The sequence below is a fragment of the Thermobia domestica genome, chromosome 2 (assembly GCF_964235325.1).
Source record: "Thermobia domestica chromosome 2, izTheDome1.hap1.1, whole genome shotgun sequence".
Classification (NCBI taxonomy): Eukaryota; Metazoa; Arthropoda; class Insecta; order Zygentoma; family Lepismatidae; genus Thermobia; species Thermobia domestica.
In genome coordinates, this window is record NC_137455.1 from 127,853,237 (window position 1) to 127,877,910 (window position 24,674).

The following is a 24,674-nucleotide window of genomic DNA, read 5'->3' on the forward strand; positions in this document are numbered from 1 at the left end:
GAGAAGAGCTTAACAATGAAAAACAGTGACAGTACGGTGTATTAGCGGGAGAGATGTGGAAGAGATGATTTTTCGAATTATCAGAGTTTACCAGAAATTCATATGTAGTGCCTGTCCAGCTCAGTCAGTGCATAAATTACGTATAATTTAGAAATCGTAGGTAAAGCTAGATTCCCACATTAGTAAGGGTGATAGCTATATTATATCAATACACTATACATGAACTTTTTATACATATAATCAATCTTCCATTTGATTCAACTAAAATATATCTGATGGAATGTATATGCAAATCCATAAATACCACTCATATCAGCATTTTCTCGATTAACCTACTCCATAGCCTACAACGTGCTAATGCTATTACTTCAATCATGCTATACAATTTGTTTATTTTTAGGTCAACAACACAAGGTTATCAACTACTATCCAAAATGATTCTAATGAGTGTATTATATTGCCGATCACGGGGTTAGATTCATAAAAGAGACAATGTTTGTATTTGATCATATGTGGTAGCCTTTATCTGAATGCGAGTGTCGCTCTTAGTGTCATTTTTAAATATCAACGAACTTAGAAAAAGCCATTTTAGTATTAAACTAGCTTTCTACAACTCAAAAATATGTATTTAATGACTAACACGATGTTACAACAGAAGTACATAAATGTAAGAAATACAACAATGAGCATTAAACAGTAGTAGTATATACTAAAACAACTATAATTGAATATGTTAAACAATTGGAAGTAAATTTTACTTTTTGTTTCATAGGTATATTGGTAGGAAGAATCTTTACATTTCAGCCACGTTAGTTTTGCGTCTACATCATTTATATGATTTAATTTCAGTGGAAATCTTAAGGTATATGTATCGATGGTAAATACAGTAAAACTTAAAACATTTCACTACTATACTCTATTTGACAATATTTCAAGTTTTTATTATAGTTTTAATGTTTTCCTACGGAAAGAGAACAGGATAGGATCATTATAAAAATTGTAAATTTCATGTTCTACGCACCCGCACGTTCAATTTAATGATTAATACTGAACTGACTTTTAGTTGTTTCACGATATGCTAAAGATGCACTGCAACGGCAACTAAATAACGAAAGTTTTCTTTACGAAAAAAAAAAAAATAATAATAATAATAATAACGAAAGTCTCCACATCAATTACGTGTGTGTAGTTAACAAATGGTCAACAAGATCGAAAATTCTTACGAACCAAATCTGGTCTATTATCTTGTCTTAAGGAATTCAAACCAAATAATTTCGTACTCACCTTATTTTGAAATATATATATGTAAGGAAGAACAGCCATCAAGAGAACAGCTTCGAGATTCGTACTTCGATAAAGTTACTTAGTACCCATTCCTATATACAATCACATATTAAATAATTAAGGACATAAAAAGCTCTGTACTGTTTTCATTATCTCCTTATTAGACTCATTATCTTTGCTTATTTTCCCAGTCCCTTCCAAGTCTTCATTAAAAGTCTTTGTATTAGGATTGGTCTTACAATAAGTAAGATGTTCAAGTTCCTTTCTTTAATGTGACTAATATCTACGCAGTACCAAGAGAAATTTATCACGGTAAAGTAATCCTATTTCATAAATTGTTAAATTTGATTTTTGTTCGACTGTTGCTTACCTTTTACTCGAACGTATGTCCTTGCTTCAGTAGAATTGACAATATTTTCTGCAGTACATTTGTATTCTCCTCTATCGGACAGTTCCACTTCTTTGATTTCCAAGATGGCATTTGGTACATTCTTATTGTTTGGCAAAAGAGTTATACGACCTGTGCTTTCCTCTATTGGTGTGTTGTTTACTCCTGAAAGAGATTAAAAATCTTACGGATTAGTTACGTCGATACGGATTTATGTAGTACATAATTGTTAAAAATAGTTACCGTTAATAATAGTACCAGTACACTACTTTATTACTCACGGAAGAAGCAAAGCTGATCAACACCCGACATTTCAATTATTATATATTCACTATTATAACTCTTCTACTTACCTACTACCCAACTGATGTTTGGAACAGGAAAGCCTGCAATACTGCAGTTTATTTCCAGTGTTTCACCTTCCATTAGATTGATACCCTTCGGCAATTTGGCTATGGGCTTCACTGAAAAAGACGAATAATTTTTAGTGATTAGTGAATGCAGCAACAGACCTATTTTAAATTTAAAAAATTAAATGTATGTACTGCATTCCATGTTAATGTAAAGTAATTACTTAATCTATCCCAATAAGTTCAACCATCATTAAGGATATTTTGCAAAACTGCTGACTGCATTTTCTATCAATAAGATGACTTTTTTCCCCAACAATACAACTATTCCTTACATTCTACTGCAGAACATAATTGTAAAATTCAAATATGTAGAACTGTTCATTCTTAAGTATATTTTAATCAACATTCTCACCATACATACTTAAAAATATGTAAATTTCAATACTAATTCCAGGTTTCTTTACACAAGGTTGCCAGAATATTTACGCATCAACGCTAGTTGTTTGGGTTGGAGTTTAGCGTCCCTTTCAGGACCAAGGTTGTATGGGACGTGGATCTACACCTTCAACAAAAATCCGAGCCATATGAACGGGTTTCCTATGCAAAATTCGCGTACGCTAATCATACCTGCGAATCTCGTTTACGCACCAAGTATTATCATCTTCTTTTAAAAGAGAGGGGGGAGAGAGAGAAAGAGAGTGAGTGTAGTTTGTTCACGTTAGATGAGTAAATATCAATCGAAAAGGACTATTTTTAGAATTTTTGAAAACGACATGCGCGATCATTCGATATGTAACTACAAATTGTTTTAAAAAAAATTATGAACATATAGAACAAATCCACTGTGTAGTACGAACACATCGAAGAAGTTTTGAGATTGCCTACTTAATATCGTATATCATTAGAACGTGAAACTTATTTTCTATATATCTATCTCTTTAGTTTTCCATTGTTGTGTGTAGCTTCTTTTCAATGGATAGGAGTAAGCAGGCAACATACATAAGTACTATTTTAAGCACCATAATAAGTCTTGAATACTAACATCCTGGTATGCACAGGCACTGAAATTCATAGTATTAACTGTACTATTATTCTGTAACTGTAATAACTGGCTATTATTCTGTATTTCTCCGGATATGAAAAAAACACAGGTGCATGCCAGTAAGATTTACGGACAGCGAAGGGTAGTCATTAAGCTTTTGTTCCTCCAAGAGAAGTAATCGAAGGAAATTGATGAGAATATAACTGACTCCTTCCAGAATCCTATTCTTTCATTAGCAGCCTAAAAACAGATAATAGTAAAGATACTGATTTCTCAATTGATGATAGCCCATCAAAAACAATGACATTTTCAAACTCATGACCTTACTCTCGTGTATAACCAAATGCCAATAAAACGAATGGCAGAGACTGGCATCTTCCGAGAACGTGCTGCTGCTATAATTCACAATGATCTGGACATTCTACAATGATCTAAACATTCCCAGAAAACAGAGTGGCTACAAAAACTACGAGAAAGAATTTTTTGACTTTCCCCCGGATTTCCCTAATATTTCTTGCAATTTTCCCTGATTGTTATTGGCCATACAGACTTTATGTTGGTGGAAAAAAACAAAACTAAGGAAACATGACAATGATGATACGTAATATTTTTTCTTAATTAACTAGAATAATGAATAAAATAAAGAAACAATGTATTTTATTATAAAACTACAAAACACTTATAAAACTACAAAACCTGCACAGAGCAAGAAATTAAGTTTTTCCCTCAAATTTGAATTTGTAACTTTAGTCACATGACATTTCGTCACACATGAACAGAAGAAGTCCAGTGCGAGACTCATCAATGGTAGAAAATGGTAGATTATATACATAAAACTGGCTGCTGCATATTAGCGACAAATCTTGAGAAAAAAATCAATAGCATTATGTAATTCATTTCATTTCTTCAAACTATTTGATGCACAGCAAAGGGCTGTACCATGTTCTGGGTCGGGCCACTAGTTAAGGTGTCCAACCGCATCATGTTAGAAACATTTTCAAAAGTCAGTGTGTAAGCGTAGCCAAAAGCATGCCTGGGTGAAATGAAGTAAATTAGTTATTTTGTATTTGTGAAATCCAATACACATTTTGGTGAAAGAAAATTAAAAACTTGTGGGTTTTTGAGGTTATTAAAATTGCTGATTATGTGATTTCGTTCTTTATCTAGTTACCCTTATTGAAATTTAATGTTGGATTTTAAGTCCTAATATGATGAGCTTCAATTGTCTTTCTTTCGATCATTGATGCGATTTTATGTAAAACTTTTAAACTCTTTATTGTTATACAGCGTTCAACTGCGTGAACAACCGCGAGATAGCTAATTTGCCTCCTTTAGCACTTTTTGTATGTTCCTGAACTTTGATTCCTATATTCCTTCCCGACATGCCTCTATACTTCTTATTATGTTCACAAATTTCTTCGCCATCACCAGGATAGAATATGACAACTACCGTAAGAGGATAGATTCCCTTGTTGGAAAATTTCCTTATGGTTAGTGATCCATCTTAAAAATTTCGGAAGTTTGTTTTCTCAATTTTTTATGTAGTCAGCCATTTCTTGCACCTAAATTAAATATCAACTTTGGTTGATTACCCATGAAACCACTCTGTACATCCTTAAGAAAGAAAGAAAAAAAAAAAAAATTCCAAACACTGGATTTTATTCTTATTCTTTAACATTTGTGGTTTATATCATCAATTTTCACATGCCATCGATTTTCTATAAGTTTTCGAAATAAATTCGTTGTTTTTCTGTTAAACGGCAAATTCAAATATTTATGTCTTGAATTTACAATCCGTAACATGCACAACATTATATTAGATGATCCATTATACAAACATGAAGTAATGTTTATGATAAATATGTATAAGTTTATTTTTAGTATTTTTCAAGTATTAATTATTACATAAAATAAGAAGTTTACTTACGCACAACTAAAATAGTAGCATTCTGTTCCGCTCCACTTCCATCAGATGAGGTCCAATTTACATGACATCTATATTCACCTGTATCAGATTCTGATGCTTCATGAATAGTCAGTGAATGTTCTTCCTTCTTAATTTCATACTTCTCAGGCTTGTCGGTTGGTATAGTTTCGTTATACTTATGCCTGCAAGAATAAAACAGATACATTTGGACATATTTATTTCACATCGTTAGTAATATCAAGCGATAATAGGTGCAAAATAAAATCCAGTATAGTTCAAGTGAAGAAGCTATTTGGAGAAACACAAAACTTTAACTGGAAATATAGACATAAAACTCGTGAAAAGACTAATGATATCATATGTACGAAGTTTAACCCTTCTAGGATTTCCACTTTATGGGGAAAATTTTGGCTTGCACTCAAGGATCATGGTTTATACTTAGTTTTTTTTCTTTCTTTCTTCTTTCAAGGATACAGCATATTTTCCAATGGTACCAGTCGTTTGTTCGTATTATACACCAGAAATGGGAAAACACCATCCGATTTAAAAACGCATCTGCGGTATTCTTTGGTCCATCCTTGATTTGAATTAAAAAAAAAAAGCTTAAATACCTGTTATAGAACCTAAATAAGCGATCAAAGAAGATACTACGCCATGGTATACAAATATACCATAAATCCTAAAAAGGTTTACGTTGTATGGATGTGAAGCAGAGACTACAAGAGAAAAATTGAGAATGGAAGCCTTCGAAATGTGATACTATAGAAGGGAGTTTAAAATTAGGAAATAAGGTATCAAAGGAAAGGATACTGAACATGGATGGAGAAGAAAAGTATCGGGTATACTTCGAAAAGAACAGGATGATTGGACATATGAGATATGGAGGAATCACTATGTTAGCTATGGAGGGAATGACGGAAGAAAAAAATACCTCGAAGGAGGCTGCGTTTGAAATATACGGACCAAGCAATACAAGATACAGAGAACTCTTGGCCTTATCGTGACGGGAACAAATAGTCTTACTATTTGACGTCCATTAAAAATTCGACAATCAATTAATCAAGAGAAGTATGGAAATTAAAAGTATAACTGAGGATCGGGAAGAGTGGAAAACTGCGTTACACCAATCGAAAGACCACTGGCCTGAAAAGAAAATATCTACGCAATAAGTAGTGGCGTAACTAGGGAGCTCGCAGGACCTGCAATGCGGGAAGGGAGGAGGGGGACAAAAAAAGATCCATTTAAGTTTCGAAAATTAACTTGATATTACGAAGTTATTTGGTCTAGGAATTAATTCGTGCGGTTGGTACGCACACATTGAAGCTGTAGTACAAACACAAAATACATAAATACCTTAAGAAAAATATTGTCCATCGCTAGCCACCACTTTCGCCCATCTGTCAGGCAATGTACGGATTCCGTGGCGAAAGAAGTCCTCATCCTTGGAAGCGATCCAGTCAGAGACCCATGTTTCGATATCTTCTGAAGAAGTAAACCGCTGTCCAATCAAATCGTTGTTCATGCAATCGAACAAGTAGTAGTCCGAAGGAGCAACGTCTGGTGAATACGGCGGGTGGGGTAAAACTTCCCATCCGACATTTTCTAAATAGGTTTCGACCGGTTTTGCGACATGTGGGCGAGCGTTATCATGTTGAACAATAAGTTTATCATGTCTGTTCTCCCATTCTGGTCGTGTTCTGGCCAGAGCTTGCTTCAAACGCATTAATTGTCGTCGATAACGTTCTCCATTCATAGTTTCACCCGGTTGCAGCAGCTCATAGTACACCACACCTTTCATATCCCACCATATGCACAGCATAACCTTTGCACAGTGAATATCTCGTTTTGGTTGTGATGGACCTGGTTCACCTGCTTTCACCCAGGCCTTTTTTCGTTTAGGGTTCTCGTAATGGATCCACTTCTCATCACCCGTAATAATTTGATGCAGAAACCCCTTTCTGCTCTGTCGTTGAAGCAGCAATTCGCAAATGGTTTTTCGTCTTTCAACGTCTCTGTCTTTCAATTCATGTGGAACCCAATGTGACATCTTTTGAATCATTCCCATGGCTTTCAAGCGTTTGGAGACTGTTGTTTGATCAACGCCTAATGCTGCTGCAAGTTGTTTCTGCGTTTGACACGAATCCTGCTCGAGCAATGCTGTCAATTCTTCGTCTTGAAATTTTTTTGGCTGTCCAGCTCGCTCTTGGTCTGCCAAGCCGAAATCACCACTTCTAAACCATGCAAACCACTTCTGACACGTTCGCTCAGCTAGAGCATGGTCACCATACACTTCCACCAAAATACGATGATTTTCAGTCGCACTTTTCTGCATGTTAAAGTAATGCAGCAGGACACCCCGCAAAAAACACTTTATCAGGCACAAATTGCGCCATGTTCACTTAACTACAAACTGGTGTTGTTGACGCTTTAATCCACTGCCCTATACTACGAACGATACGCGATGACAGGGGTTTGCAACACATGTGTGGATACACGGAACTGTGGGACGCTCCGTTCGTTGCGCCATCTCTTGTCCACCCGCACGAATTAATTCCTAGACCAAATAAAATCCACTTTCCAGATTTCACCGCATTTCATTTTTTTCCTCCTCAATATTATTCTGTAGTCTCCTGTATTTTCAGGTTAGTACTTAGAAAGCTATTTCATTTATTTCAAACATTCTGTATAGAGACCAGAATAATAAACAGAACGAATATGACAATCTATTATACGTTCTCCAAAAGCGAATGTGAATTTCTATCTGATTACATTACGCAATAACTACTGAACAAATTAAAATAATACTTGGTACAGTTATTAAACAAAAGCTTCCTACGGATCTCATAACATTAAGCTGATTAAAAAGCATAACCTAATGGGTTAGTGGGAGTCATAATTTATGCGAAAACATTGAGCAGTGATATATAAAAATAATCAAAGGCAACCGATACTAGTTTTCCAATTCATAGTTTTCGGAGTCACCGAGATGAATAGTGGCACTCCCGGGGGTGACGAACAAATTCATTTCCCATCGGAATGGGAATGAGATAAAGGTGAAAGGGAGTAACATTACAGATTTTTATTATTATACTTTCATTGTAACGTATATCGTAAGGAGGGAAGGGGTTCAATTACTTTCCATCACCCGATCTCACCATTTGTATTCAGCTAACAAGGGAAGTTCGGAAGAAAGCACTTGCTTGCAGAGAAACTAAGTATGCGATTTGAAAGACCAATTCATGTTGATTACAACAAGCTAATAAAATTCCTATACGGTTGAGAACTTTTCAAGAGATTCAACGTTAAATACACGATTGCGCCTCCTAGCGACTGATGGTCTGAACTTGCTATTGCTTGATCACTGACGTCCATTCACATACAAATTGTCCATTGCAAGTTGGATGACGGATGGCAAAAACTTAATGGTGAGAATATATCAAACTATGATTTGTACACTTCGCATCAAAAAAATTGCGACAGCTAACGCCATGCAGTTAGGCCACCCAATATACACATTCTTATTCCATAATCGTGTCAGGTAAAGAGACCCCTCTCTCTCCTCCTTTCTTCTCTCCCATACTAAAATTAGCTAACATGAGCGCAATTCTAATTTCAAACTACAATGTATTAGTTTCGATAAAATGAAATAACAAAAACGAGAAGGAACAAGATTCATAGGGTGATGTAGGCAGAAACTGAAACACACACAATGAAAAATTGAAACCAATGAATGTCTATCACACAGAGATTCAGAAATGAGGCAGAGAGGGAGAGAGAGAGAAGAAAAATAAAAGGGAGAACAGATAAAACTGTGGAATTCAAACGTAGTAAGAAAATAACATTATAAAGTTCAGTTTCCAGAAATCCAACAGTAATATAGAAATAACGTTAGTTTTTACATATTTTTTTTTTCAGAACTATTCGAATATTTAGAGGATGCTTTAAACATTAATTATGTCACTTTCATAATGGATAGCATACTCAATTGCAAGTAGAACTGTAGATCTCCGAGACACATCTACTATCCATTTCATAAAGATAGGCCCCTGACTTCGCGGTGCTGCCGTGACGTCCAGTCAAAACTTATATTGCATTGTCGTACCTCGTTGGAATTGCTGGAATGTTGTCTTTTTAATACTTAAAGACATAAAAATTTTCTTTGTACTATGTAGTGAGAAAAAAATAAAAATTAATGAAAAAGTGCGTATTTTTTCGTACTTTTTTGGTAGATCAATGTTTATAGAGCTATATCTCAGAAAAGAGATCACGTGAAATAATTTCCTGTGTACAATATGTAGATGCATCCATTAACTGTAAGTTGTGAAAAGTTCAATTTTCATCACTTGATATTTTTTGTGTAATTAAAACAAATGTGCGAAGCTCTGATCTCCTTTACCATGGTAGGTAGAGAAACGTACAAAATACTGTTCGAAAATTTGGAAGTCTAGTGTTCCAAATATTTGGAACTATTAACAAAAAAGGGTTTAGTTGGTAGAGTATTTATTTTTTAAAAAAATATGTTTACTTCAACATGTTCTCTGCGTTAAGCGGTGAGCCATGTTGCCACCCAATCTTTAAATTCCCCGCGCTTATATGAAGAAACAGCATACAGTAAATGGAAGTGCGGCAACGCTGTCGTGCAGCGTTGTCGCGTTCAGGAAGCTTGTAGCGCGAAGCCTACTTCATAAGAATGTAACAGGAAAAAGTATTTATTATAACCTTTCACAACATCATAAAAACATTAATGCATGTACACTCATGTCTAAAATTATTGTCGCATGTCTATAAATATGTTATTGTAGGAATATAATTTGATAACGAATTCGCCTGGTATTTCTTATAATGTTAGTATGTGTATAATCGGCAAAGACATGTAGGCTATGTGGAAAATTTCATGTCAAAAGAGCAGTAAATAAGAACAATAAAACGAAACTAAAATTTTCTTATCAATTTAGCAACACTTTGTTTTACTCATGCTAATTTTCGTATTCTTTTCCTATGAAATTTACCACAAATATACATTTCCCGACTCTACATACTATAGTATCAGTATTAAAAGTACCCTGCAAAATCATTATCTAATTATATTCTTATAAGAAGACAGTTATAGATATGCGACAATAATTTTGGACATGAGTGTACACATCTCAATGTAATCGAAATAAAACGTTGAAGTAACACATCCAAAAACTCATCTCTTAATTTATTTACTTCATTCACTTTCGTCATGACTTTGTTGACTCATCGCTGCTCCTGCTATCTTCCCTAATATTTATAAACAATTGCTCCATTTCTACCTCAAGATCTATCAGTATACACACTCTCCAGCTTACGAACATGTTAAAGGTTAAAAAGAAATGTGCCTTGGCAATCACGTGTTTACCCAAGTTCTGCGATCAATTCCCTTGCCGAATGTACAGTAACACAGAATGGGTCCTTTGTTTTCTTTCAACGAAAGAAAACAATGCAATGAGTAGGTGACGAGGGCTGTATTTGCGTCTAATCACGTCGCACTGATTAAGTCTTTAATACTTCCCTTCGGTTTGTAGGCGTCAAAAACTTACACACGCATTCATATCATATGGGTTCATTGCAATGAGACGGACGAACGGGCATTTACATTTTCGTGAGTATATCTTGTGCTTTTTGATTTAAAAAAAAAAAAAAAAGTGGATATTTCTTCACGAGCGGCGGTATTACAAAAAGAAGAGGCAAAATGTTTAGCGATAATGAAATTGCAGAACTGATGAATGACTCTGACTCAGACAGTTATGAGTTAGTAATTAATAGTAAGGACATTGATTATTCTGTGCTCAGTGGCGTATCCGGGAGTGAACAAGATAGTAACTCTGTTTCAAGTAAACCTGAGGCTGCACCGAAAAAAAAAAAAAAAAAAAACCGCGTCATTCCTATTCAAAGGCAGATTCTAATGTAGCTTGGAGCTCTTAGATCTGAAAACAGATTTTCTGTGAAGTGTAAACTCAATATTACATATCAACTAAGGTTGTATCATATAATAAACTTTGTGCGTGTTTTTGTTTCTGTGCAAGTGTATTTTGTACTGCGTGCAATAAGTGAAGAACTGACAAAAAGCAACAAATTTTCGAGGACCATCACATGCAAATCCAAACAAGATAAGAGTTCGCTTTTCTACTTTTGAACACTTGGTACATTTACTGTATATCCTGTTAATTTCTAAGAAATTGGTTTAAAATCTGTGGAGACATTACATTTTTAAAATATCTCTAAAAAGTGACGGACAGTGCGTAACAAGTTTAAATACCCGTCCGGCTGAGAGTGTATACGCGTCAGGAAAATGTGGCAACGTAGCACTCCGTATAAACTGCGATAGCGAAGGGCGCAAAGCAGAGAAAATCATAATGTCATATTTGTGATTGTTTATCTTTTAAAACAAGTCAAAACAGTTTGGTTGGAAAAGCTACTTTAAGATCTTTCTAAAAGTTTTTTTCAGATTGTTAATACACCGCCGCAATTCAGAGATAATGATGTCTCACTTTTTGCTGAATAACAAGAAAATTACTACGTGTTGAGTAATGAAATTTTCAGAACTTGCAGGTAATATATGCATCTACATATCTTGTACAGGAAATTATTTCATGTTAACTCCTTTTCGAGATATAGTCCTACAAACATTGATTTACCAAAAAAATACGAAAAAATACGCACTTTTTCATTAATTTCTATTTTTTTTTCTCAGTATACAGTACAAAGAAAATTTGTATGTCTTAAGTATTGAAAAGACAACATTCCAACAATTCCAACGAGGTACGACAATGCAGTATAAGTTTTGACTGGACGTCACAGCAGCACCTCGAAGTCAGGGGCCTATCTTTATGAAATGGATAGTAGGATAATGTCAAAAGTTTAACACACATGCTTTGTTTCCGTGTGGTTCGATTGCAAATTCGGTAGTGTTCATTGGATGAACTGATCAAAATACGTTCTAATATACCCAGTAGATAGCGTTGGTCATATCCTCCATTTCAGACTAATAATGCAAACTGAACAAAAGAATTGTTGTTGTTGCTGATTTTAGTGCTATTTTACTGCTAAATTTGTATCAGAAATACCCTATATTAAAAGTCCAAACTGTATCGTAATGAAAAGTTACAAAAGTTCGAAAGGAAAAGTTTATGTTCCTCATAGATGTAGTATGTTTCAAATTTCAACGTGAATACAACACATTGAATTATAGGATGGGAACAAATTTTGTGTCGAACTAGTATAAATAAAATTTTGTTTTCAAATAACCAAAGAGGTTACCATTTTCTAATCTTTTCCGAATATTTATCTGCTCCGAACATCCAGCATTTTATTTAGTCTCTTCCGGATATAACGTAATTTGCACAGATACAATGAACACGTCAAGAGCTCAAAGATACACGATACAAAAACACGATACGTGGGAAGACGGGTTCCTTTTGATATTCTTGAAGGAGAGGGAAAGCATACGCATTCTTAGTTACGTTAGTCCCGAAAGCGAATATACTATTGGTGTTGGAGTGAAGTGGATGGAACTTCCATTCTGCTGTTTCAAGTCCAAACGGAGGACAATTTCTCTCGGATGTAAGCCGAGAAGCAGTTTGGATTCCAATTTAAGCTTATGTGACCCCTTCCAGCATAACACCGTTGCTGCATAATAACACCAAGGCGGAACTTTTTCTGTCCATATGTAATATAAATAATAGAAAAATTATTTAAACAAAAAAAGTTTTTTTTGGTTGTTTTAAAAAAATGTCTTTGCCAAAATGGCCTTAGTGCTAGAAAAGGATGCAAAACTCAAAATCTCTTAATCAAAACGCTTAAATGATGAACTTTACCAAAATCGATCAAAGAACAACACATATTCTATTGAAGTAAAATTCTACAAAAATAAAATTCAGTACTTGCACATAAATTTATCCTTAAGCAACTACAGACTTGCATGTAATGAATTAACTTCTATTTTGCTTTAAATAATACTTACTTTGAAATTATAACGATATACCAATTACATAAGTAAGAAATTCACTATAGAGTAACAAAGTTCTTCAACGAACACTAGATTCATGACAAGACAGCTGGTACAGAAACTTTACTTATTATACCAGTATAGGTACAATAGCCAATAACGAACTCATGAATAAAAAAGAAAATGAACTTTTCGTTAATTTAATGTTTCTTATAACTCCAATACACAATGTATCACTCTCATTACGTCAAACACGATTAGGAAATTGCATAAAACCTTTTTTTGATAGTTACTTTGTTAACATATACATGGAAGAATCGAAGATTATTACTTTTTCTGTTATACCAGTTACATGTACTACTTGTCTTAAAATACTTAGTTTCACTAACTAGTTACCAATACTTAAAATGAAAAATTACGATACATGAAAATCTCAACAAAAACATAATAAATACGAAACAAATCTTACCAAGTAACAGTATATGGAAGTGCAGCTGTGACGTTACACTGCAACGTCAGATCCTTCCTAAGTGATAGAAATTTTAGGTTTGGTTCTCTGTCGTAACTGATTTGGATTGTATGTTCTGAAACAATAAATACGTACTTTAATATTCACATTAAATATGTCTGGATACAAAGCGATATTTTTAGGTAATGTCTTAGAACAAGCAGATGTATACCACAACTTAAAATCCTAAAATGTGTAAAATAACTAAACAAACCACAACATCCAGTTAAGTCACAACTCTCTCTCGCAAGTGTTCGCACACAAAGAAAGTAGAAAAGTATATAAAATGATTTTTTTTCTTAATGTTAATAAATGTTGAAAAATCGTACTGAGGACATATCTAGGAGAATATGAAACAAAATTGAGTTATACGATACAGATTATTGTTTTAATTAAAGACAAGTATGAAGCTATATAATGAAAAAAATGCATATTTAACAATTATATTAACCTGCAGTATAAATAGCATTATTCGAAAAGAATTAATGGAACATAACTGCCAATAAAATACTGTCTACGTTTTTGTTTATCACAGGTCAGAAAAATCCCGCTTCTGCAAGTAAGTTTGGCTAGTGAAGAAACCATACTGGTAAAAATTACAGTTTTATAGTTTGAAACTAAGAGAATAACGGTTATCTAATGTACTAATTGTTAAATATAACAATTAGTAAATTTAGAAAGTTTCTAGTATTATGCGAAGAAAGTACCTTTTACTGATATGACTCCCTTAACGAGCCGCCTCTGCTGGCGACATTATCTTCCGAGGTATATAATAATAATAATAATAATAATAATAATAATAATAATAATAATAATAATAATAATAATAATAATAATAATAATAAAGTAAGCGTTTGTAAGTGCAGCTTTAAACTCCTACGAAAGAGCTGAAATACACTAAAACGGCATAGCAATAATCACTCACTCACTCTCTCTCTCTCTCTCTCACATACACACACTCACTGACTCACTCACACACACACACAATACTATATTGCACTTGATAAAGAAAAGATACATGTGGATATTTCCATCTCTACTTCGTTGGCTGCATACAAAATAGGCCTACGCATCCTACGATTTTGCACAGACTGGTCAAATTCTTTACCGTGGAATGTATTTTCTGTTATATAGTAAATAAACTTACAGCCATAGAAATGCATATCTTCTACATAGACGATTGCATTTGACAATATCTCTTAATAGTATGGTAGCCCAGGTAATTTGTGCAAGGTAGTGAATAGTAGGCGCAACTTACTGAATAATTTCCGTTCGAGAACTGTACAAATATGAGATTTCACCACATTAAACAACTTTACTTAAGAGTTCTAAATAATGCTAGTAAGAAAAATCAGAATGGATGATGCAGGAATCGGTTGACCGAAAACAATTAATGATCAAAAGGAATTCCTTAGAACAATAATGAACTCTGAGTACGTAAACTGGATTGATTTTAACATTTGTTTGACCAAAGTTTCGCACCCCGAGGCTGTATGAGACGTGCACCTACAGCTTAGATGGGGGAAATCCAACCTGGGACTCTATGCACCAAAAGCACACACTAGCTAATTATTGCATTTGACTAGTATTTTATGTGCAGATTGCGAACCAAGAATAATGTGCGAGGTGCAAGGTATGTGAGATCTGATTTACAGTACTACTGCAGATCATAACAGCTTGAATAGAAGAATAAAATCAAAGATAGAACCTGAATTCGTATCTGAGTCATTACTCTCTTTTACCGTTTTTGCTCTATGAAAAAAAAAAAAAAAAGTACTGAAACCGGAAACTCCAGTAAATTTCAACTACTTCCAGTTAAGGTAGATTCTGAGGCTGGTGGTAGTATGTTATCTTGAGACGTTTAATTGACTAAAAAACTTCTCCCTTATCTATTACCATTTTTATTCTGTGGCGACCAAAGATGAAACCGGAAACTGTTTATTTCAACCACTTCCGGTTTGAATAAAATTAACGGCGGAGGAGATGGAAGCTATTATGGGAACGCTGTATAGATTGCAGAAACATATCAATATCTCTTACCATTTCGCTCTGATACGTGTCGACAGACGACATAACTCTTCTGTAAGCAGGGTTGGCAAAAACCGTGGTTTTTATTAAAAAAAAACAAAAAACAGGGGTATTTTGGTTTAAACCAGGTTTTTTTAGTTTAAATAATTTACACTATGTATTTATATTAGAGATGGACATAAATTAGTTTGTTTCGCCTTAGTGTTATTATGTAACAACAATGTTATGCTGAAAGGGGTCACATAAGCTTAAAGCGGAATCCAAACCGCCTCTCGGCTTACATCCAAGAGATATTTTTCATTTCGACACGAAACCGGGATTAATTGGTCACAAATGCGATTGCCGACTCACTCAGGAAGGACTCCTGATAAAAATACGTTGTACTGATCTTTACATAGGCCTAGTTGTTAATATAATTGTCAAGAGTCATTTCAGAAGGACAAAAAGATAAACAGTTACACAAGTAAAGATATTATACAGAATTATATATAAACCGGGAAACTCCCGCCTTAGCCATTGGGAAAATCCTATTATTACTTTAAATGTATCTGTATGTAAAATTTTAAGGTCAAAGCATCACTACGATCACTACGATTTGGTATGTACATATCATTCAATAAAATTAAAACAAAGTCGAATTCAAGCTGATGTTAGAAGCTACGTAGGCAGTTGATACACTTTGCCAATTTCTATCAATATATTTAAGCAACCTTGGCTTCTTTATAACACAACAGGCATTCAGGCAAGTAGAAATATATATAATTTGGTTTCGTTTCGTATGTTTAGGCCTAACATCCTTATGAAATACCAAGGTTATCGCAGAGAAGACTTTCGCTTAAAGGGACACCTCGAATCGCTACTTGGTTTACACTTGAAAGATGGGTTGTGGTTCGACCGAGAATTGAACATGGAACCGCTTGATTAAAAGGTGAAAAGTAGATAAACGTAATGCAGATGGTTTGATATGTGGAGACGTCCCCATGAAGTTCATACGATTTAAAGCATTTTTCGTTTTTTTTTTCTTTTTTTAAATATATATTTGGTTTAAACCAGTTGGTTAAAACAACTAGTTAAACCAAGGTTTAAACCAGCCAACCCTGCGACTTCCGACACTTATGCATAGCATAGTTTGGAAGTTCAATAACAAAGTGATCGAAGCGGTAAAGGTGATACATTCATTGTTGTTTTCAGAAGGCTCTACGTTGCAACGTATATTTGACAAGGAATATCTTCAAATTAATTATTTAAGCATTAAGTCATACAAACTGAAGTGGAGGTGACTAGTTATTAAGTGAAATAGATAGATGTGGTAGTGACCAAGATTACAGTGCTAATCGAAATTATCTATTAAGAATATGATATTGCCTAGATACAACGGTAAGTCTACTGTATTCATTTACTGCGTCTCCATATAACTCTATTGCACCTCTATATATGTACACATTTATGTGCGATAAATCAAAGCAATATGTATCGTTTTCAAAACATGCCACCGTACTGTTAATAGTTAGTTTGGTGTGTTTCAGCAGATAACTACCCACATTACACACAACAATTTTACCATGCAAAATATAAATATACAATACCCTAAAATCAAACATTATTTATGAACGCATGTCAATCGCTTGAAGCCAAACTTTAAGACGAACTATCATTAATTTATGGTAATTTGAAAGTGCTTTTCAAAGTGATTTATTAAACACAATTTGAATATTTTTAGATTTGAAAGTTTCAATACTTTTGTCCAAAACGACAAAAATTAAGTTTTTACTCTCTTCTCTCTCTCTTTCTGCAAGAAAATATATACTCCTAGAAAGTGGAACATAACTACGGTCAAAGCTAACTGAACAGAAACAAATTCATAGTCCCACCCTCTGCTGAAATTCAGTATAATTAATCCAACTATATTTTTAATATATATATATATATATATATATATATATATATATATATATATATATATATATATATATATATATATATATATATATATATATAAAATCCGCCAGTAATGATTTAACAAAAAAAAAAAAAAAACATCGGTAAAACAAGGAAACTGACAAAATAATGAATTGATACTCGTCACACAGCATTACAAAAGAATGAACCCAAGTAGTAAATTGCATCACCTGCTCGAGGGAAAATATGCAGTTCAGAGTATAATAGTCCGCTGTACAGAGTACAGACTTCAATAGGGCCACTATCACTGGGTTTAGCCTCTGTATCGAACAAAGCAGAAAGATCGAAAGTTCAACAGACTTAGAATTTATTCTTAGAGGCATTGCAGGAATATTGCACGCTGGGCGAACTACTGACAGTCGTAAAAAGAGACAACAAAGCATTGTAGCGTGAGTACTAAAAAAAAAGTCACAACTAACTTGAAGATGTGTTGACACATTCGTTATATCAAAATTTACTGGAAAATTCAGTTTCGAAGCGTATCAGATCGGAAATTTCGACCGTGTAATCACGCATAAAGGCTCATATTAAATGTCACACTACGAGTAAACAGTCTTCCCCCTTGTTTACCGGCCCGGACAAATTTAAATCAATTCCTTTTGAATAGTACGCGTAAATTAAAATTATTTCTTTTTTACTTTTACGAACATGTATATAAATATAGAAATTGCTAGGAGAACGACTGCTGTTACAACTTATCATGTGGTGAAAATCTATTGTGGGCCATTTCTCTGGTATGGTGTCAAACCATTCGTTCTGTCAAAATAACAAGACTTCTGTAGCATCCCGAATAATATACAATTCCAACACTCCATGGAAATATTACAATATGTATCTGTGTTACTTCCAAGATGATAATGGTGGTATCAGAGGCGGCGTAAGTCCAACTGGGGCCCAGGGCTAGCGAAATTCATCGAGATCACCTTGCGAAAGTAATATGAGTGCGCAATATTACTACCTGACGGAATTTTTATTTTCCGTTACCACCCAACACCATGTAGTTAATTTTAAATGGCATTTATTTTTATGTATATTTCTTGTATTTTTAATTGTCTTTTTATTTTCATATGTTTTGTATTTTTTTTGAGTCATGTGCAATACAATTGGTATAAATGAATGTTCAGAATATACTGTCACATGAGTTGACTTTTCCAACTGTACTATAAACTCGCTAGCCTGTTTCTGCGTAAAATAAATTTCTTATTCTATTTGTATTTTTGTTTTTATTATTTCCATAATACTTCCTCTTTGTATTTGTATGGGACCTATGTGCAATAATTATGATTGAACAATTGACTATTCAGTGTATACCTAGTTGTATTAGACTATTTCCAACTATTATACTATACTATATGTATTGACACATTCGTTATGTCAAAAGTTACTCGACGATTCAGTTTCGAAGCGACTATCTCGCTAGCCTGTTTTTGGGTTAACATTCAGAAGAAACTTTTCGTGCTTTGGTAGTGCGAAAGTTTCAATTACAGCCTCAAAATCCAAAGATGATGATATTCTATACTCGATGGATAAAACAGCCAGTTTTATGTCTTTCCTAGCCCCATAGCGGAGCACAAGTACGATTTTATTAGCTTCATTTTACTAAAGGATCGTGTACATGGTGCGACAGATATAGGTAGAGTAATCAAAATTTGAAGTGCAGTTACCAAAGTCCCATGAAAGAGACGTATTTTAAGATATCTTTCATCCAACTTTTGTTGGACGAAGTCACCAACTGAGCAGAGGAATCGAAATCTATCATTGATATCTTACATCTGGAAAAAACAGTCAAACATTTGTCCTCTTATTTCATCTAGAACTTCACTGATAGAGCGCTTCACTTCGGTGTATGCAATCGAAGGCTCACTACTTGCTTCTTTTCCATGCATTTTGTACGGAATATTTAAATTGTTACGTTCCATTCTCTATATTTTACTTCTGCTGCTTGTATGACGTGTTCCTGCACGATTGAATCTCCATTGTATCAATTGTACCCAGTATGTTCTCAAACTGAATAAGATCGTGATGGTAAGTCATTCTTAGATTGCATTGTTAGAATCGACCGATATATTGGAGAGCTTCAGACCAAACTCACCACGACAATTAAATTAAATGATAGATATCTGAAAGACATGGATCTTCTCGAGTATTAAGTTCTTGCCTAAATGTCAAACAGTTCTTCCAGTGCATCACTAAGCTGATTCAGTTGAGTAGAAACTACTTTCACAGGTTCTGCTTTTTAACTCCATTGAGTAGCTTTGCCTTTCAGTTCAAACCTGATGTACTTTTAAAGAACACTCCACCGATAAGTAGATCTAGAGAACACAAACGTTTCATTATTCCAAAGAAAGTGACTGTAAAATGTTAATGTGCGCAGCTTGTACATTAATAAGATCCGAGGAATGACTGTTGTAGGGAATGAATACAACAAAAGGATTTGTATTCTCTATCAAGGTTTGGACTCAAAATACTAACCAGCCATTGTAGTCTGGTTGTCATACATCTGACCTTCTGCAATTATGAATGTGAAGTTCATCACGCTAAAGTTTGTTCAATATGTTAAGAGAAATGCTATCAGCAGTCTTTCCCTCAATAGCAATGAAATCAATAAATGCTTCCCGATTTTGAACTACTGAGTTTTGCTGTCTCTACAAATCGAATAATTCACGACAACTGTTCCACATGAGTGCAATCAGGCGTAAAATCAAATACAATACTGAAGTATTCTCACTTTTCAAAGCTTCAAGTATGTGATGACGAACTCTTTCCTCAAGAAGGTTAATCAATTTTGAATGTCATGAAAAAAATAAGATTTTATTTTATTTTTTATTTTATTTATTTATTTTTGTCCTGCTGTCTCATTATTCAATTGGTATGTGCTTCCATATCAGGACCAATTTTCGAACAATTCAAACCTCATTTGAGCTAGAAAGTTTCCCAGATTCCAAAAAGCTGCTTTCATGTTCTTGACCTCTCCGATTCAACTTTTTCGAATATGAGGAACTATCGACGCCACTGCTCTTTTGAAAGAATTACTGCATCGCCAAAACCACTATCGACATGCTCTACTGATTAACGAGCATTAGGTCATTTGCGCCAGCTATCGACAGGGTCCGTCACAAGATGGGGCCAAGGGCGGGGGTACTCCTTTATGCTGCCACTGGTAGTGTCATTTTCTACTGGCTACTACACAGTGGTTTGTAGACAATCATGATAGCCGATTGAGTTGATTTCGGGATCTAGTCTCAGCCACACCGAACACTTGCAGGAATTAGGATCAGATTAGTAGTCCAAGTCCGAATACTTCCAGCTAACTAGGTAAACAATGGGAAAGCAACATTTCAGACTGGATACATGTTTTTCTATTACTAATTGGAGCTTCAAAGCAAGGCTTCGAAAGTCCATTGCTAACAGAATTTCAAGATTTTTAAAACTGAAACAAGCGAGGGTAATTCACGTTATCTCTGTAAAGGGAAATGGTTACTGGTTATTTAATTCAGTACAACTAACTTATTAGTTCGAAAGCAAAATGACATGCAGTTAACGTTCACAACAGAATTCTCACGAACAAAATTATAACGTAATTTGCTTCTTCATGTACGTTGAAAATTGTTAAAAATTAGAAAATGTTAGCCATTTAAAAAGAAACACAAACAGTTCCGGTTTCGCTGAGTACTTTAATATTCATATATCCATTCCCAATTATGAGCAAGTTTAACAATTAGAATGCAGTATGCTCGCATTAGGCGTACTCTAATACTACTAAATATTTTTGCATGAGTTATAGTTTGAGCATGTTACTTATGCTAAATATACGTTGATAATTTTCTGATAATCCCTAATTTTGGTACAATTTTGCATGATTATCTTTAGCGCGGCAGAAAAACGTAGGGTGCGTGACGAAGAGTGAGATGTTACAATTGCAGCTCAAATTTACCAAAAAAATTCGTAAATACGAGAATTTGAATACTGCAATGATTAAAAAATAAAACAGTTGCGAAGCTGCATTTGTTAAATTAGGTTTTCGAATAATAATAGTAGTAGTAGTTCAGAAATAGTCGAACTATTCTGACATGCACACAAACTTTTAAACATACTCAGTCAATCAGAACTTTCTGGTACCCGCCGTCGCATTGTTGCAACTGAATTTGAGCTGAAACCCATATTTATATTAAATTCGTACTGCATTCTTCCTGTTAAACAGACTTTTCCAAAGACAAATGAGCACTCTGCATTCCATATCTCACTACCTTACCACTTAATACATATAGACGATGTGATTTTTCTGATATGGTAACACAACGGTACTCTCCAGAGTGAAGCGTTGTATTAGCGTTAGAAACCGTAAGATTGGAAAGTAAAACATTGCCATACGTTGAATTGTATATAATATATTTGTTATATTCATCAGGGAATATATTACGCCCATTCCTCTGCCATTTTATAGTTTCAAAATGAGTTACTTCACATCCTATCCAAAAGCTATTACCTTCTGTCACCAGATTATCTCCTTTATAATGAACAAATGGGCCTAAAACGATAAAAGCAAACAAGGGAAACTGTAACATTTATTGTCATGAAGCTTAAGCAATAATATAGAATGATGAAATAAAACTACCTTCAATTAAGAACGTCCGCCACTTTACTCTGCCTTCAATATATTAGTGCTTTCTTTACTTTCGCTGTTAATAATATGCAACCTATTGACCTACAAGTTAGCATTTTATTTTGATAGTAAAAATTATTGCAGTAGCTTCTTTTACCTATATGAGTTAATACCTTTTAAAATAGACAATTAACATATAACTTACATGCGGAAATTTAATATATGTAATCTAAAAATTATTCCCTATGTAAACGAAAACTCAATAGATGAAAAGCCTATGGTACAACATAGCATTCTCCTTCGATCAAGAATCTCTGGACTGGTTAGAAACAACCCTCCACTCTTCCTATTATGAGCCAGTCTCTTTTAGCTTTGTTTCCCTAGATACTGTATTTTATTTGGACAGTATAAATCGCGACCTTTCTTTGAATCGGTTTATTTTTCTTTCTGCCATTCCCTCCATAGTTAATAACGCGATTCTTCCATGTCTCATAGTCTCATCCTCATTTTCTCCCTTGGCAGGGGCAGGTGCGTAAGTATGTAATCCAGCTCTCTTGGACGGCGAGACAGTGACGCCAGTGAATCCGCCAGCTTCACTAGATTCAAGCTTCAGTTGTGGATATGAACTTACCTTAATAGCAGGTTTCGTCCTTCATATAATCCTGAATTTTCCCGGACACTTGCATTCGATACTCTACCCAACCTCTGATTTTCAACACTTCTATAGTACCGTATCTCGATGACTTTCATTCTCCGCTTTGTTTCTTCTAATGTCCATTACTCACATCCATACAAAACCACACTTCATACATACGCTCTCCACAGTCTTCTCTTGAAAACTATGTGGATGTTTCCGGTCAGAAGCTTTTTCCTACAAATGTTTTCTTAGTCTGAGCTATTTTGGGTCTATTGCCCAGACCTAGACCTATTTGTCTGGACTTGGATCCATGTTGGTTGGTTGGATTGAAATTTGGGGTCCCTTTCAGCACTAAGGCGATATGAGGTATGGATCTACGGCTTAACGAACAAGGAATCGAACCAAATAGTCTTAAGGAGGCACTGGACTCATCTTGTCTGCATTTATAATACCTAGATTATTTTACTTTCTACATCTCGTTGATATTCATATCAGGGTTGGCTGGTTTAAACCAAACAAAAAAAGAACGAAAAATGCTTTAAATCGTGTGAACTGCATGGTGAGTCTCCACATATGAAACCATCTGCATTACGTTTATGTACTTTTCACCTTTTAATCAAGGAGTCCCGTGTTCAATTCTCGGTTTAACCACAACCCATCTTTCAAGTGTAAACCAAGTAGCGATTCGAGGTGTCCCTTTAAGCGAAAGTCTTCTCCGTGATAACCTTGGTATTTCGCAAGGATATTAAGCCTAAACATACGAAACGAAACCAAATTATATATTTCTACTTGCCTGAATGCCTGTTGTTTTATAAAGAAGCCAAGGTTGATTAAATATATTGATAGAAATTGGCAAAATTTATCAACTGCCTACGTAGCTTCCAATATCAGCTTGGATTTGACCTGGTTTTAATTTTATTAAATGATATCTACATACCAAATTTGTAATTTAATACCTCAGTTTTAGCGTAGTGATTATGATACGTTGACCTTAAAATTTTATATACAAACACACTTAAAGTAATAACAGGATTTTCCCAATGGCTAAGGCGGGAGTTTCCCGATTTATATATAATTGTAAAATGTTTTTACTCGTGTAACTGTTTATCTTTTTGTCCTTCTGAAATGACTCTTGACAATTATATTAACAACTAGGCCTATGTAAAGATCAGTACAACGTATTTTTATCAGGAGTCCTTCGTGAGTGAGTCGGCAATCGCATTTGTGACCAATTAGTCCCGGTTTCGTATCGAAATGGACAATTTTTCTTGGATGAAGCTGAGAGGCGGTTTGAATTCCGCTTTAAGCTTATGTGACCCCTTCCAGCATAACCTTGTTGCATAATAACACCAAGGCGAAACAAACTATAGATATGCTACATTGACTTGATCTCTAGTCTTCCGTTGCAAGCGCTGCTATCGGCTGAAGGGATTCCACTCGCTTTCTCTCGCTTAGCAGCAGCTGAACTCTTATTGGCTCAACACGGGGGTGTGTAAGGGTGTGAGCGTTAGTTCGCATTTTTGCCACGGCTCAAAACATTTTGGCAGCACAATAATTTCTGTCCATATCTAATATAAATAGATAAAAAAAGAGTAAATTATTAAAAAAAAAAACTAGTTTAAACCACAAAACCAGGTTTAAACCAAAAAAACCTGGTGTTTTGGTTTTTTCAATAAAAACCATGGTTTTTGCCAACCCTGATTCATATTAAATCTGCTGCTAGGAACCGTGCTTCTATTTTTTTCTCAGTCTACCAACAACACGATTTCATTCGCAAAACTAAGTGTGCGTATTTTCTATCTATGAACGGTTATCTCTAGGCTGTGAATGTTCTTTTATTGCTCCTCCAAAGTAGAGATTAAATAAAATGGGCGACAGTGAGCATCCTTTCTGAACCGATCCGACGTTTCCTTCTTATTTTATTTAACATTCCACGTTATGCACCAAGGTTAAAGGAGTACGTGATGATAATG

The 24,674-nt window shown here is 34.6% G+C and overlaps 1 protein-coding gene across 2 annotated transcripts in view; it reads right to left on the minus strand.

Annotated features, from left to right (window-relative positions):
• Window positions 1-24,674, minus strand: part of Bsg (immunoglobulin domain-containing protein Bsg) — a 57,274-nt gene that overhangs the window by 12,084 nt on the left and 20,516 nt on the right. The window contains exons 2-6 of one of the 2 annotated variants that reach the window (XM_081745898.1): window positions 21,948-21,989; window positions 13,436-13,550; window positions 4,995-5,176; window positions 2,026-2,136; window positions 1,655-1,837 (exon numbers count right to left, since the gene is read on the minus strand). In XM_081745898.1, coding sequence (XP_081602024.1) covers window positions 1,655-1,837; window positions 2,026-2,136; window positions 4,995-5,176; window positions 13,436-13,550; window positions 21,948-21,989 — 633 coding nt within the window. The remainder of the gene's footprint in view (window positions 1-1,654; window positions 1,838-2,025; window positions 2,137-4,994; window positions 5,177-13,435; window positions 13,551-21,947; window positions 21,990-24,674) is intronic. The other variant, XM_081745907.1, reaches the window with a different exon arrangement.